Below are 17,944 nucleotides of genomic sequence, written 5' to 3'. Positions count from 1 at the left end.
AGCAGGTATGAGCAGAACCATCCTACCTGCCTTGACTGCAAACTCCTAGGTTTTTAAGGAGAGAGAATATATTTCTGTCTTAGTGAAGGCGCTGCTACTACCTTGAGCCTCTGTTACTCTCAGCCAAAACAAACTCTAATTGATAAAGTACAGAAAGCTTCCGGGAAAATTACAATTTAACACAGGTTTGCTTTCTTCCAAAACTGATCTATTCTGGGGAGAGGGAAAGAAAAATGTGTAGTTAGAGAAGAAAACTTGGGACATGATACAGCCAAGAAATATACTTGAGTATAGTCAAAGAGTGGCATCATTTCGAAAATGAGGCTAGTCCTATATAGGCATAAAATTGGTTTCTATATTAGAGCATTTTCCCTTTGGCAATAATGAAAATACAAGTTTATGTAGATAACAAACAAGCAAACTATAGCCCCCATGTACAATGAAGAAGTAGAATCATCTATGGTGAAGAATGGAAATGCGTGTATACAGCTATCCTGGGAAGCAAAAAATGTTCAATTACTTTGAGAAAAAGATTCAGGATATTGATCTATGGTTAACTCTGAGATTATGTGAATTTTATATCTAGTCAGTTTCTTATCCGAAGCAAGTTTTAAGCTAACCTCTATGTGAACTGTAAAGATTTATAAGAATCTGAAAATGTTGAAGATAAAGGCAAATGATCCTGTATGAAATGGCTCTCATAAAAAGCAAATCACTCTGCAACTCTCGAGCGCTTTGAACTAGCTATAGGAACGTACAGAAGATAAGCTGATGGGCAGAAACAAACTTGTATTTAATGCCTTTCAAAAAGCCCTTTTATTAAATAAATACAACAGATCCCCTTCATTCAATTCCTTCACCAACTATTCTCAACATCTAAGAATTATAAGTAAAGCAGAAACTCCCAATCAAGGGCTAGTTTAGGTATCAAATTCAAATGGTATACTGTACTGAAAGGTTCATGTTTTTTAAAAAATCAGAATTATGGGATAAGGATATTTTTGTTAATAATTGGTTTGTTTTAGTGAGACTGTTTGATAGTCAATATATTAACATTAAATACCTCCTAACACCCAGTCTATGGGACTAATCGTTTGCAGTTTAAAGCTTTGCCTCTGGTGGTAAAACCTCCACTAATTGGAATCAGCAGTCAAATCATACACTTCATTTTGGGCTGCTGGGTGGAAACAAAGACTCCTCTGTGTGGCCCACAATCACTCTCTCAGTGGTGTGCAAAGGGCAACAAGTAGCCACTGAAAGATATTCACAATAGGTAGGGATTACTTTAGATTATACACAGCCTGGGCCGAAATATAAACACTTGAACAGAGCAGCATGAAATAGAAGGTAGTGTGCAGGAGGGGCAAGCCCTAAATTGAAATACACAAGAGGAAGCAGAGGTGGCAGAGACGATGGCGTTAAGCTTGGGGCCAAGCTTGGTGAAGGGAGATTACGGAAAATGACATGCTAGTGAAAGCTTTGCCTTTCTTAGAGTTCTGATGATTTATTTCTGGCGTATACGACATATCGATGATGTTAAATTATAGTTTTCATCACCATCATCACCAATAGTTTTTATTAACCATGTGCACTGTACTGGACATTGTACAAAGAAGCAAAATTGACACGGTTTCAGACATCCAGAAGTTCATCAAACAAATCAGACCAATCAATATCGATGGGGTAGGAGAGGAGATAGGGAACAAGGCCCTTAACTCGGGAAAACTTAAAGGTTAACAATAAACGTTTAGATATTTCCAGTATTTAGGTGAGTTGGTGAGTGTGTCTGTGTGTCTATGTATGTTTCCTGACATTATTTTCTTTACATAGATCACTGTTTAAAAGACAATGTATTATAGAATTGTACACTTTGTAACTTTACTAAGTTACGCCTATGTAAATTTACTAAGCATTTTCACACCAATAAACTTTATAAAAAAAGTGAATTCTATCAAATCAATGACTTCATAAATAATGATTTAAAAAAAAAAAGATATCGATGTTCAGAACCACAACAGAAGACTTCCCCATGTACCAGGGTCTCAACAGCACATTAAAGTAGAAAATAAACAGAAAACTGCACTTCTTCCCTTTTTTAACACATCTTCCCCTACATCGTCGCCAGGAATGAATGCATGAGAACCCTTTCCCCTGGTCAGTACAATGGCTCTTTCTATTTTTATGGGGGGAGTTTATTTTACATTGAAATAGTACAATGTTATACGTCAACTATATCTCAATAAAACTGAGAAGAAAACAGGTCACATAATAATCCCACTTTTATGAAAGAAAAAAATGTCTACATTAATTACATTCAATCTAAGATATCGTCATTAAGTGCCCCATTTTTATTTACCATTAAGATAACAAAAGCACAAAATAAAAATGCTTCCAGTGAAACCATAATGAGCTATAGATTGTAGGATATGCCATGCGATCGTAGATATTAAAATGAAATCTGTATCCTTGAATTGATAAAATACAATGATTCTTAAATAAGATGTAAAAAATGTTCCTATGATCAGGAGAATTTTTTTCTTACCTATTACTTCTTCATTCTACCAACTTCAAAAACCAACAGCACTATTATGTATTGGTGGATATGCATACACTTAAGGGGAAAATACAAAGATCCAATCTTGCATGAAAATCCTTACATCAAGTAGAAACTAATTCTAAGACTGCAAAGCTAATCTTTCCTGAGTTGTCAGGATCCAGTGTGTGCTTATCATGTATCTTTCCAACTACGCATGGCATTGTGACAAACAGAAGAGGCTGATAATGCTGCTATAGCTGAATGTCTCATTTGGGAACAAACAATTCTGGAAAAGCTCCCTGATTATGCATCTGTCCCTCTAGCTTCCACTGTTAGAGGATAAAATTGTATGGTGACGACCTGAGGATCAGTATATTATTCTTTCCCTCTGTGTGTAGTGTGAGTTAATTCCCTCTCCTTGACATGAGAGAAAAATACGTATTGAATGTCTCTGTAGCAAAGTCACAAGTGAGATAGCGAATGCTTAAGAGAAAGTTGCATGAGCAGTGAACTTGCAACATCACATGCTTGTTCCCTACAATCTGAATACAGAGATGATTTCTCTTCAAATCAGATTTTTTTGGTTTCTGTTCTGATTTTCTCTCCTCTCATCTCTTTCATTATCTCATGTCCCTTCAGGCAGTACAAACGGCAGCAAGAGTCTGAGTGCTTTAACACTGTGGGATTGGCACTAAGAGAACTAAACAGGAGAAATCCCTTGGGGAAGCAGCTTCCACCTCTCCTACCCTCAGCATCCTGTTGACATGAGCCTCTGTGATCCCAGCACGATGGGGGCAAATTTGGCAAAATTTTGTTTAGAACAGTGGTGCCCACACACTTATCTTAGGGTCTGCACTTCCATGGTAAGATGCCAACAATAAAACAAAGTAATATGCTTTTCTTAAAGCTCCACCTTTTTAAAAACAACTCTGAGTTAGGTCCTTCCTGCACTTAAAAAAGTATGTATTTATCATTATTTTAATTTTAAGTGTAAATTTCATTCAAGTACAGTATACACACAGAAAAGTGTAGAAAGTGCACAGTTCCATAAACTTCCATAAAGAAAACATATTGATGCAACCAGCATCCGGATCAAAGTATAAAACATTATTCAGAGCTCCAGAATCTGCTCCAACCCTGGGAAATTACTACTCCCCACAAAGGTAACCGTATCTATCTTTTAAGTCCTGATATACCTATTTTTGAGTTTATATACATGGATTCATACAATATGTATCATTTTGTGTCTACCTTTGTTAATACAACATTTTCCTGTTTTCCTGTTTCTGATTCTATGAAATATCATTTGTAATACAAATTGATTTTTTAAATTCCCTCATACTGCTTTCCCCACATTTTTTGAGATTTTTTTTCTCTAGAAATTCAACATGAAAATCACAACTCTTGGTCTTATGTCTTCTTTACATCAGATCTAAAGCTCAGAAACATCTTGAATTTAACCAGTTGTATGTAAGGGTGAGCCATCCCAAAATATCTTACTAAATGCAATTCCAAATAGGAATACCAATTTTTAAGAAATCATTTGCTTAATGTCAGACCAGAACCTTGTTGTTACACAATAATGCCATCTTATGGCTATATAACGATTAGTAGTCTAGAAACTTCTTTCATTTTTATTATCTCATTTGGACTGTGCTATCCTCTTAGGCTTGGGAGTAATTTCCTGAACATGGGGCAAACTGATTAATGATTTGAGGGATAGTAAAAATGATATCAGAAAGAAACTAACGGCAACAGAGTACGTGACACTTAGTAGGTCCTCAAATGTTTGCTGAAAGAAAGGAATTTGCTTTTCTAATACCAGGGAGATCTTATGTTAATTCTCTTTGTTTTCAAGCATTTCCTATAGATATCTTTTATAAGCAATGAGTAATCCACCAAGAAATAGATGAAAAGAATTTAGCAACAATATTAATGCCCCATAATTTTAAATACTTATCTTACATATATGTTTATCTATCCATATACATCGGTATGGAGTGGATACATGGGATTCGTGGATTTAATGTTTACTGTGTTCACTATTTGTGTTTCCTTTTAGGAGCGACTTTTAGTATTTTGATAACTTGTAACTTTACTGAGCACATGTTGAAATTCTATATGCTGGAAGACAACGCACAGAAGCAGGTCTCTTAGATAATGAATGAGCAGTCACAAATCAATCAGGCTTTTAATTCTCTATTCGCCCTCTCCTAAAGACTAATGTCTGTTTTACATCATGAAATTAATATAGGTGAGTTTTACCATTATGGCATTCATGACTTTGTTGATTAATGATGGTCTCAAAACCTGTGCCTTAGGAATGCCAAGAGTCTAATGCATTTTATCATATTTGTAACTTATTGTGAGTAAACCATGAAAACTTATCAGCACTCAATATTTTGGTAAAATAGAAATATGCCATGTAATATGTGCTTGGGCAAGTCACTTAACGTCTTTGTGATTTAGTCTCCCCTGTGACATAATGAAGCAGGACAAAAGTCGCTAAGGTATTTTCTAGCTGTAAAACATCCTCTGTGATTAATGATTACTGTTCAGCAAATATTCATCCCTCTTCCCCTTCTACTGTAGGAAGGGACAACTTCCCCGTTCTATGGATGTCAGGCTGGCTTTGGCCAATGGATGATGAGTGGACTTGACATGAGCACAGGCCGTAAGTGCCCTTGGGAGGTCAGGCTTGGTTCATGCTCTGGGGAGCCATCATGAGAAGAGCATGTCACTGACCCTTCATCTTAGGCCCAGAATAAAGATACATGTAGCCGACCTTAAACCAATGCACATCCTGGAGCTTAGCCTAGCTAACCCACAGCTGGAAACAGCTGCCCAGCCAAGCCTAGCCTAGGTCAGCCGAACAACAGGCAATCTAAAGATCCATGAGAATAAATGCTTGTTGTTTTAAGTCATTGAGTTTGGGGTGATTTATATCACTGTATTATGATAACAGCTGACTAACAGATTATCATACATGGATCATATATGAAGAAATACCAATACCCTCTTACTGGCTCAAAGGTATCTTGATTTAACTTCAAGGTGGCTTATTCAAAAATTTAGTAGATTTTTGTTGAGAACCCAACATGAAGGCTATATTGGCCATTTGTCTATTTATGAATGTATAGCTTCAAATCTCTCTAAGGATTCAAGAATGTACCATTGTATGGGCCTTGGTGGGAGAAAAGTCCCTGCCTACCATGATGATGGAGCCCAAATTCCAGTTATTTTCCCTGACTCCTGGCAGTTAGAACCTATTTAAATGACCTAAGCTTGTCTTGTAACAGAAGTCTGCAGTTCATGGCTCACCAACAAAATCTAGCCCACAACCTGTCTCTTTAAATAAAGTTTTATTAGAATAAACCATGCCGATTCATTCATGTATTATCTATCGATTCTTTCACCTTACAACAGCAGAGTTGCATAGTTGCAATAAATAATGTATGGCCTGCAAAGACTAAAATACTAACTGAAACATTACAGAAAAAAATCCAACCCCTGCCTTATTAATGATTCTGTCAGAAATCTTAATTCTAAAGTTAGTGACACAAAAAAAGTAATAATTTAGATGCTTTTTGGGAGTGATAGTAGCAAACAATATCCAGTGACAATGGTACTTCTGGTTGTACCAGCGTATCATGGCCGTGACAGAACCTTATAATTTCAGATTCATTTTGGAACTAGATGCTGGATGTGTTGCTGAATACCTAGGCTGGTCTTCCTTGATGGCTTCTACCCATTTTTAAGCCTGTCTTTCAAGCTTTTCCACTGATTTCATGAGCTACCCGATATCCTTCTAATAAATTGTAAAATAATTCTTCCTAAGGTAACCAGAGTCACTTTCTGTTAGCTGTCATTCAGAACCTTGAATGGGTCATAGACCTTGCTGGATGAATGACTCTCAGCAAGATGTTCCCATTCCACTTTCCAGAGATCTTGTTCTCACCATCTAACATAGCTCGTGTCTATCTACCCATATTTTACTGACTGTCCATTTTCTCTCCAGACCTGGGAGTTTCTCCAAAGCAGGGACTGAATTTCATTCCTTTTTTTCTGTGGTACTCAGGAAAATGTGCAAGAATATCAGAATAAATTAACAGGCATGAAGACAATCTGAGCCACAAGACCATAGTTTTTATCATCAAAAATGCCAAGCTTAATTGAGTCATTATCATGTATAAGCAATCTGCTAAGCACTAGACCTGCACTGTGTCACTTACTTCTCATAACAACCCTCCAACTTAGAAAATATTTTATCCCATTCTATAGATGAGGGAATTGTGGAGCATAAAGGTTAAGGAACTTGCTGAAGGACACATAGCTAGTCAGAAGCAAAGGCAGGATTCCAAAAATGATCCAGACTCTACAGACTTTGCTCATAAGCAATGATTTAAACCAGTTTTACCTGAGACTAGACTAAAAGCCATAGTAAATGTAACAGTTCCAGACCAATTCCTAGAAAAGGCCAATTAGAGTAAAATTAACATACTCTTTCAGCCTCTGGATGTGAAAAGAGCAAGCCTAATGGGGTTAGAGACACTCCATCCTTTGCCAGACATATGGAAGGCCCCAGATTTGGGGTGAGATTTCAGTTTACCCTTTCTATGGAATGGTATTAGTGCTTCTGCTTCTTTTAAAGTCTACAGTTAAAGGCGAACTGAAAGGAAAACATCTATATGGCCCTGGGGAGAAGGAAATACCTAGCTCACTAGCCAAAGATGGCATAAATAAAGTGGGGGAGAAGCCTCAAAAAGCACAAAATTTCACCTCTGCTTTAGCGCAGAGCGGTAGGTGCCTACAGAAGCCCAGTAACCACTGGCTACGCAAGAACCCCCCCTTACCTCTAGCCCCAAGGTTCTTAGGAGATGGTGTTGGCGGCCTGGATAACTGGGAAAAAACACTGTCTGAGAGAAGACAACAGAGACAAAAACATCCCAACTGATGAACCTGACTTCATTGGGATACCTTGCAGAGATTCAATGACTCATTGGGGGATATTGAGAAAAGCTGCACCATGGTAGCCCTGGAAATTTGTTTTTTTATAGTATATGCATACAGTTGCTGAGTTTCTTTTCTTTTCTCAAGACTGGCTTTGGCTACTTTGGGATCAGCTGTTTTCCAGCAAGTTGCGATAAAACCATTAGACCATCCAGAGAGACATATTCTCAGGTGTCTGGGAGGAGGCTTGAGACCAGACACACGGAACACCCACCCAGGATTCAGGACTATATTAGTACTGAGCCATTCACACAAAATAAAACATAGCTCTCAGCTTTAAGGAACTTGTGCAGGAGGCACAAAAGGAAACGAATCGATGACTATGGGGTAAGTTCTAGGAGTGGGTCATGTCAGAGCCACCGAGTCTGGCAACATTTGCAACTACATACATGATATTCTATTACATTAAATGATAAAACGATATGTGAGTTTCTAGACTTTATATCAATTGACAGTGTTAGGATCTGAAGAAAGAAATAACATATCAGGGGAGACCTGAAGGACAAACAGGCCAGAGGGGGCTCAGAACTTTAGAAAATCTTCAAATCAATTTCATATTGCTAGAGCAGAACTGGGAGAGGTTGTAGTGCAGGCAAGAACTGATAAGCAGCGAGGCTGATCAGCTGAGCAGGGGGGCATGTGAAGGCCTTATATGCCCAATTAGTGAGTATGGGCTTTATTCTAAGGGCAATGAGATTACACTACTGAAGTTCTTACACTTTAGAAAAACAAATCTGGGTGAAAGACAATTGGGAACAAAGCACGGATGCCCAATGGAGATAAACAAGATTTCTCCTAGGACTATCAGTTTGGGAACCTAATGTAGTACATGAAGAATTAAAATAAAAGTAAGGATGATTAGAAATAGACAGATATGAGAGATATTTAGGAGGTTCCCTATAACCATTAAAAACGATTTGATTTCCTCTGAGAATAATGACGAAGACTGTCTTGAGACTACAAATCTTTGAAACAAATTGGTTTAAAGACATTAGAACACTGTTCCTTTTCATCTAAAATTGGAAGAGAAAACAATATTCTACCTTCTTGTGGTGTGAGGCTAAAGGATGTACATGAATTTAAAAATCTTGCTCAAAAGCTAGATATTTTTATTACAGTAAGCACTAAAATGTTATTTTAAACCAACCTAACAAATTCCTCATAGCCAAAAATAAGTGGGGGGACTTCAAAACATACAGTAATGCCTTCCAAATAGAAACAATAAGTGAAAATCATATTTTTGCTGATAGGTCATATTTCAAACATATTAATTTAAACATATCAATCAAACTGCCATAAATATACAGGACACAGATCTGACCAAAGATATACATTTTATAGGACACAATTCCTGTGTTTCCCCGAAAATAAGACCTAGCTGGACAATCAGCTCTAATATCTTTTGGAGCAAAAATTAATATAAGACCTGGTATTACATTATATTATATTATACTATATTATATTACATAAAACCCCATCTTATATTATAGTAAAATAAGACCGGGTGTTTTATATTATATTATATTATATTATATTATATTATATTATATTATATTAAGACCCAGTCTTATATTATAGTAAAATAAGACCAGGGCTTATATTAATTTTTGCTCCAAAAGACGCATTAGAGCTGATTGTCCAGTTAGGTCTTATCTTAGGGAAAACACAGTATTTACATCAACTCAATTAAATGACAAAACCTGTTTTGACATTACCTGAATTTTAGCGGATAATGTAGTTCTCCAACATAATGTTAACTTTAGTACAGAATAATTTCTAGAGTTCAGCTCATTCGTCTGAATTGTTCATCATTTTTTTTCTCCTTCCACTTACCTTTTTCCAATGTTAGCGATACGTCTCTCTCTCTTTTCCTCCCCACCTCTCTGTTTCCATGGAGAACACTGAAGTGAACTCTAGAGTTCCCTGAAAACAGGTACACTCACTTAGTAAAATGAAAGTGTGACCTACCCTTGGCGGTCCTGGTACATCTTGTTCACTTTTTCCCATTGGAAATCGAGCTGTGACAGAGCTTCCTGGAGCTTTGCTCTTTCCGCAGGCATGGCGCTTTGCAATGCTGCTGTCTTTTTATTGTGAATAATGTCAATCCGACCTGTGATTTGTTGCAGGCTGTCTTTTATATTCTGTAATATTAAAATTGTAAAGCAAGTCAGAAATGAGTCAGCTGTCTAGGGAAAGAGAAAAAAAGAAAATGTATAAACTCCCGAAGTAACAAACAATCTTGCAATTCTTTTTTTTGTTTTTTAATAAATTTTACTGGGAAACATCGGGGGACAGTGTGTTTCTCCAGGGAGTTGTCCTTCAATCTAGTTGTGGAGGGCACAGCTCAGCTCCAAGTCCAGTCACCATTTTCAATCTTTAGTTGCAGGGGGCACAGCCCACCATCCCATGCGGGAATTGAACCAACAACCCCGTTGCTGAGAGCTCGCGCTCTAACCAACTGAGCCATCTGGCTGCGCCTCCGGCAGCTCAGCGGCAGCTTGTTGTCTTCAATGTAGTTGTGGAGGGCACAGCTCACTGGCCCATGTGGGAATCGAACCAGCAGCCCTGTTGTTCAGAGCTCACACTCTAACCAACTGAGCCATCTGATCACCCCAGCAATTCTTAATTATTGACTTCTTAAAATCATCAGTCCTGAAGCCTAGTGGTTTCAACATGCCGAAATTCAATGGGTAATTCACAGTCCTCTTCTTTATACAGTTGATCCCTCCCTCTCTTAAAACTCCATCTTCATGTGGCTTCTGTAACCTGAATACTTCTGGTGTTTCTTCCAACTTCTTATCTACTGCCTCTCAGGCTCTTTTGCTGAATCCTTCTCCTCTTATTAATCTTTTAATATTGAGTGCTCTAGCTTAGTTCTCACATTTCTCTCCTTGGTCATATGACTGTAAATACCCTCTATACAACAGTGGCTCCCAAATTTTATCTCCAGCCCTGACCTCAACTCTGAACTCCAGACTCAAAAGATCCAACTAGTTTCTTGACACTTGGATATCTCATGAGCATCTCAAACTTAATATGGCCCTAACCAAATACTGAACTGCGCCCCCTTAACCTTCTCTTCCTATGGTTTCCCTGTTTCAGTAAATGACATATCAATTAATAGTTGGCAACCTGGGAATCATCCTTGAGCTTTCTTTTTTAACCTCCAGTATTCAAATCTTTAGGCAATCCTCTCAGCTCTCTTTCCAGAATATGTCTAGAAGTTGAGTATTTCCCACTACCTCCCTTGCTATAGCTCTAAGTTGTCATTATATCTCACCTAGATTATTGCAATAGCTACCTCAATGATCCTCCTGATTCCAGTCTTGCCCCTCTCGCAATTTTCCAGACAAGAACCAAAGAGATTCTTTTAAAACATAAATCCGATTATATTACTCCTCCACTCCAAACCCTCCAATGGCTCTTCATCACAGCAATAATATTTATCATGACCTAGTACAAAGCTGTATGATTTGGTTGTAAGTGACCTCCAATTCCAATCTTATCTTTTCCTAGTTTCTTCCAAGTTCACAATATTTCAGCCTCATTAGCCCCTCTGGGTCCCTCAAGTATGCCAAGCATACTCCTGCTTCAAGGTTTCTGCACTTGCTGTTTTCGCTGCCAAAATATTCTTTCCCTCCAACAGATTTATATGGCTGGCTCCCTTAGTTCTTTCTCACATCAAAGGAGCCTTCTCTACCACTCTACTTTAAATAGCAGCCCCAGTCACTCTGTATTTCCTTGTATTCTTCATGGCACTTATGACTAACATAAAATTATATATCTAGTGGTCTCTGTACACCACGAGACTAGCCCCCATGAATGCAGGGATGTTATCTGCATTGCTCTCTCTTGGGTTTCCAGAGCTTAAACCTATACATGGCAAAGGGTAGGTACTGATGCATTTCTGTTGGATAAATGAAGAAACGACTGTATGACATAAATTAAATCCCTAATTTTTTATGTAGATTGTATTTAAGGGAGAAAAAAATCACAAACCAAAAACTCATTATGCGATGAAATTCTTAAAAAATATTGATTTTTCAAAAAGAAATTGCTAAAAATTACACATTTGGCTGGTTTAGCAAGTATGAATTTGTTTTTCTGCTCATCTGATTGTTGTAGACAAGTCATTTGAGCAAACGTTTATCGAGCTCTTCCATGTAAAAGGATCAATACAGAGAAAGCAAAAGTAGGTGAATCACAGTTTTATTTGTTTGTTTTTGAGAATTTTTAAATTGATCAGATTCTGGTAAGGGAGGGTATGGTTTGGAGGACTGAAGTTAAAAATAAAAGTGTAGAAGCCCCAACTGTATTACAAGAAAGAATATGATGAGTGCTCTAAGTGGTACCAAATCTTTTCTGGAAGTCCAGAGAAGGAATGAATTATATATCATATTTGGTCACAAGCTCAGGAAAGGGTTCATGAAGGAAGTGCAAATTGGAGGTGACACAGTTGAGTAATTGAAGGGGGTAGAATGTTATAGTTAGCATGTTGCACACTTGCTAAGATAGGGAGCATGCACAGGCATATTTGGCTGATATTCTGGAAATTTAGAGGATTAGGGGAAAATGGGTCAGCAAACAGACGCTGGAGATGTTGAATGATACGCTTTGAAAATTCTGAGTGTAATTCAGTAATCAGTGGGAAACCATGATTTATAAAGTATTATAGAAAATTTCAAATATATACAAGTGCTGGGAAAATAGTACAAATAGTCCCTATGAACCCACTGTCCAGTGTTGACTCTTATGAAGCCAGAGACAACCTTGTTTCATTATGCTCCCACATACTTATCTCAACTGGATTATTTTGAAATAAATTGATAATATTTTATCCGTAAACACTTCAGCATATATTTCCAACATATAGCAACTCTTTTCAAGGAAAGTACACATAATACCATTATCACATCTACAAAATTAACAAGAATCCATTAAGATAATCACATATCTAGTTGGTATTCATTACTGAACTGAATTGAAAAGGGAGTTTGAAAGGAAGAAGGCGACAGACCTCAATGACTGTGTGTTGGGTGAAGAAAAGGAAAGACTTGAATAACAACTCCCAGGTTTCTGGCCTGGATATCCAGGTGAATAGTGGTATCACTGAGAAAAAGTATTTCAGATGGATGAACAGGTTTGAGTACATTCCTGCTTGTGTGTGTGCGTGTGTATGTGATGAGTTCCGTTTTAGACATAATCGTATTGAGAGCATTTGGGGCATCAGACAGCACATATCTAATAGGCAACTGGCGTTCCATTTTGAGAAGAGGAATGAGATGGCGACTACTATTGGGCCAGACATATTTTCACCTTTCCACAAGGTCTGGGCTTTCTCAGCAAATTGGGAACTGGGTTAAAAAATGACTGAATAGGGAATATACCTTGGAGTTTAGACTAGTACATTGCTCCAGAGAGGTTTACAAACTTATCAGTCTGGAGCCCTTTGCTTATATTCTAACTTACCTTCCAAGAACAACAGACTGCTACATTCCCCTCTCCCTGGAGAGGATTTATTTACATTCCACAGCAAAATTCTCTCTCTCTCTCTCTCTCTCTCTCTCTCTCTCTCTCTCTCTCTCTCTCTCATATACCAGCTTCCTTATATAAGCTCTGACACTCATAATTTGGGGGTTTCCCTCATGTACTGCAATGCCCGCATGACAAACATCTGGCCCTCATTGCATTTTCCTATGGGGATTTGGGGCATGGGAACCGGTGTAAAGATGCTCTTGAGTAATTAGTGATATGTTCTCTGATCCAGAGATCTTGTGTTTCCTGTCAAGAGAAATATAGATATAAAAAAACTTGACAAGTATCAATAATAGAAATATGTTTGCCTACTTTCAGGCAAAACCGGGGAAGACTTTAACCAGGTATGAGATGGAGACAAGGCTAGCTAGACAGTGGCTATGGCTGAGCCTGCAGCTTCCCAGAAGGCAGGCTCTGAAGCAAACTCCACACGTCAAATTGGGCAGCAGTAGAGGTGTTATGGGTAGATCTTAGGGGATTCTCCTGCCTTATTCTAAGACTTCTGTCTGTGTTGCAGGAAGACTTGCCTTGGGAGAGAACTAAGCTGTAGAAACAGGGGAGAATAGAGATAATGCAAGTTGTGAGGGGTAAGAGTTAATCTTATAGTGGTAACCAAAAAAAAAAAAAAAAGAGCAGTGGTGCTCCCAGGTCTTGCAAATTAGCTAGAGAAAGGATAAGATGCAATGGTTATGGGTAATGTGAATTAATTTCAGAGAGGGGTTGTTTATAATTTCCAAGGTGTTCTCTTCAAGTCCGTGTACCTTGTGATTGGAAGGCTTCATTACTTTTGTTAAGCAACTCAATTTAACTCTGTGGTCCGAGTATTTATCTGACAGGTCAAGCAGTATCATACAAGAGAGTGGCGGCCAGGCCAACACAGAAACACCTTGTGGGAGTACTTATCCGGAGGAAGGCCGGTTGAAACTGTCTTCTACGGGTGTTACATCCCAGAGTTGCCAGTCACTGCTGGTCAAATTGCACACAAAAAAAATATTTTTAGAGTGAAAAGAGTGAGAAGAAAGGTTGCCTCAAGATGAACTTCCATGGGAAGCAGAGGCAGAGGAAAGAGATGAACATGCCCAAAGAGTAATTCTCAGCAGACCTAGGGGGAGAATCGGAAGAGTCAAGTATTTCAAAATCGAGGGAAGAAAGACTATCAGGAGGGAGGGCTGGTGAGCCCATCACGAGCAATTTCAGCATTTGGAAATTGTGAAAAGACAAATCTGGACAGAGCAGACCGTCTCCCACTGTCCTCCTCTTTCACTACAAAATCGAAAATAGCTTAGCGCTACATTACGGTTTGCTGTATTTGACATAAGACACTTCTTTATTGAAGACATATTCACTACTAATAAAAACAAAACTGATGATATAACAAAAATGTCTTTTTTTAAAAAAAGATAGAATGGACTGGTACATATGAGTCACGTCCTAAAAGTCAGTGCCGTCGAGCTGCCTCTTATATTTTCTTTTTTTAAATTGTTTTTATTTTTTTATATTAGTTTCAGGTGTACAAAACAATGTAATAGTTAGACATTTACACAAAGTGATAACCCCCCGCCCCCAATCTCCTACCCCTCTGACAACTTATGTAGCTGCTACAATTCCATTGACTCTATTCCCTATGCTGTACTCCACATCCTGTGATCACACACACACACACACACACACACACACACACACACACACACACACGTAATATTATAGTTGACACTCAATATTATTCAGCTTCAGCTTCAGGTGTACAGCGCAGTGGTCAGGCATCTACACAGTCTATGAAGTGATCCCCCTGATAAATCCAGTGCCCATATGGCACCCTACAGAGTCTATATTTTTTTGGGGGGGTAATTCACCTGGCAAAATTTCATGACCATCTTCTGGTGACCTGGAGCCTTGAGTAGAATATTTAGGGCTAGCCCACGGGCCTGATTAGGTCAGCTGCTAGGAACATGTGCCAACATGACTTCTTTGTTGTTTGTTAACTCGACTGACCTTGCACTGGAGTCTCAACTCCTGATGGTGGCAATGTCATGGGCTCCATTTTAGCGTGGCTGCAAACCCAAGGACAAAGACCCAGAACTCTGAAAGATTCTCCCCTTGACACCTAGCGGCCAGCTTACCGACAGGCTGATTACTTAAATTCACCTTGGGGCCACCAGCCACCTTTGTCTGTACATTGGGAGCCCAAACACTTAAAATGAATGGCTATAATCTCCTAGGGGGCTAAAATTCAAGAGAAGGGAAAGACAATTTTCCCCACTAGAATAAAAGTAACCCATCTATGGCTTTGATGTGTGTGTGTGTGTGTGTGTTTTCTCTCTCTGAGGATTTGAGCTTGCAAAGCTTCCTGATTTTAACCCGAATCTCTGCAGAGTGCCCAATTCTCTGCAAAGTGGTAGAGTTGCTCAGAATCGAGTTATGAATGGTTTTAGCAATCCGGGGCAGCGTGTTACAAAGGCAAGGAAACTTTCTATCTTAAATGAGAAAAGCAAAAAGCAAGAACTGGGGCAGGGGATGTCATACTCCTCGGATATCTAGATAATAGCTCCTCCGGTGCATTCTCAAAGAATGCTTTCAAAATTGGCTAGAGTCCAGGAAATCCTTTTTAAAGTCTTACACATACTCTTGTCCCCGAGGCATTGCACACAGAAAAATGGTATATGCACCAAAGAACATTCTGTAGCAGTTTCCACAGTTTAAAGTCAGAGATGAGATCTTTTATAGCTTTTCACTATTTTAGTTCGTCTAGAAATAAGTGATCTTTACAGTTTCTGACCCTCTAAAAATGAAACCATAGTTCCTCTAGTTGCTATGGTGATAGAAAAATCCCTAGGATCACTATAGAATCTATTATTTCCATTTCTATCCCTGAATAGTTCCTTATCTTACCTGAAAATATGATGGAAAAATGATGAAGTACCTACTTTTTAGTTACTTCTTTCTTAATTTTGACATGCCTCATGAATTGAACTCTCCGCCCTTCATTTCAATTCTGTAAGATGTTTATTTGTTAACCACTTTTTCTGCAAAAGATAATTTTAATTTCTGGAAGGCGTTGGTACATGGGTTTATATAATTTAACTCGTTAATATTTTAAAATAGCATCCTTGCAACTCTGATTCACGTATCAAATAAATTCAATCAGACCCTTATTTGTACACTGTTAATAGAGAAAAAATAGATAGTGAAGTAATTTTCACAACTGGAAGATGAAGTCCAGATATGCAAAATAAGGAAAAACAGAAGACTATGAGCTATGCTGCCTTAGTTCACACTTCTAGCTGAAAAGCTTGTTCAAATAAGAATTAATTGATAACACAGAATAATGTAGGCCTCAACTTTGAGATAAATGATATTTTAAAACATGGGTCTCTGTTTAAGAAGAGAATCAGTTTTTAAAGGGGATTCATACCACAAACGATTTGAACCTAAAAGGACTTTGGTTTTTCAAGTATTGTGAAATAAGTGCCTTCAACACACTGCAAAGGGAAATGAGAGACTACAGACAAGGTATCTAGGGAACCAAGCAAGGGACTTATTTGCCAACTAATCAGGTTGAGATAAAGGTCTCAAGCAACTCTTAATTTAACTATGCTCTGTTCTCCAGCATAACGGGTAGATTACTGCTGTTTAGTTTTTCTTCCATTTAATGTAAAGCGACAACGATTCCCTTGCTGTCAGAATGTTTCATTACAGAAATGCCTTTACCCATCTAAATGGTAAAGCTATTTGTATGAATGTCAAAGTAGATACGGTAGAAATTGAACAGAGCTGGAGCAGGGGATAGTCATATCTGATAAACTGAACTTATTGTTAAGCACGTCTGATAAAAATAAACTTTCAAAACAACTTATTCGATTTTTAACGCCATTTCGTACCTACAGCTAAGTTCTTTGTTTCAAATATGACAAGTGCCAGTATGATTTCTAGTATTTAAAATAGCATCATTTCTGTTGGTCCTTCTCTGTAGTCATGAAAATAAATGGGCATTTCACAAAGATAAAACATAAAATTCAATTCAGCACTTGCTTAACACTTCAGCACATAATTAAAAAAGGAAAATGTCTATAATTTACAGGAGTCTTTAGTCCTGTTTTATACCGATAAGTAAGCTCAAACACACTTTCATGACTTTAAAATTCTTACCAAGGTAAGATTTTAAATAACATGTCGACTGTAAGAGACATATACAAACAAGAATCTCAAATTCTGGCTTCTATTTTAAGATTTGCAATAAAATATTTAGGAATTATTTACAAAATATTTACTTCAAATTTGGCCAATATCCCCTTAGTAAAAATGTTTCAGTAGGAAAAAAGCTATCTTAAAATTAAAAAGTTAAATATATACATATATAATATATATATATATTATATATATATATAATTGCTTTCGAATGACCCCTCAGTTTTCAATTCTCAAAATGACTTACGTGAGCAAATGGTTATAAACACCTGTAAATAACATTTTTTCCCCATACCTACTTCCTGAAGGAAATTGCTATTTATCGCTTCACTAATAGTTTCTTCAGTGCATCTTCTCTCCTCCTATGCAGCATTCAGTACATGAAGCATAGCCATGGTCTCCCCAGTCTTACTTACCTAGTTGTGCCATGTCCCAGGTTTCTCTCTACTTTTCTGAGAGCTACATCTCTGTCTTCATTCATTAACTCAACTAAAATCTGTTGAAAACCTATTATGTGCCAGGCACGTTCTATGTACTGGGGATATAACAGTGAGCCAGAAAGACAAAGTCCTCTTACTTTTGTTGGCCCACAAACACGTTGCTGCAGCCTTACCCTTTGCACTGCATTCATTGATTTCAAGTCTGTTCTCCAAAATGTGTCAAAAATCCCCAGAAAAT

At 37.8% G+C, this 17,944-nt stretch overlaps 1 protein-coding gene across 6 annotated transcripts in view; it reads right to left on the bottom strand.

Annotated features, from left to right (window-relative positions):
• DMD (dystrophin) overlaps positions 1–17,944 on the bottom strand; it is a 2,143,628-nt gene that overhangs the window by 1,149,871 nt on the left and 975,813 nt on the right. For all 6 annotated transcript variants that reach the window (XM_033109718.1, XM_033109734.1, XM_033109713.1 and 3 more), the window contains exon 43: positions 9,515–9,687. In XM_033109718.1, coding sequence (XP_032965609.1) covers positions 9,515–9,687 — 173 coding nt within the window. The remainder of the gene's footprint in view (positions 1–9,514; positions 9,688–17,944) is intronic.

The sequence above is a fragment of the Rhinolophus ferrumequinum genome, chromosome X (genome assembly GCF_004115265.2).
Source record: "Rhinolophus ferrumequinum isolate MPI-CBG mRhiFer1 chromosome X, mRhiFer1_v1.p, whole genome shotgun sequence".
In the NCBI taxonomy this organism is placed as follows: domain Eukaryota; kingdom Metazoa; phylum Chordata; class Mammalia; order Chiroptera; family Rhinolophidae; genus Rhinolophus; species Rhinolophus ferrumequinum.
Note: the sequence above shows the minus strand (reverse complement) of the source record. Positions and strands in the feature narration are given on the sequence as shown.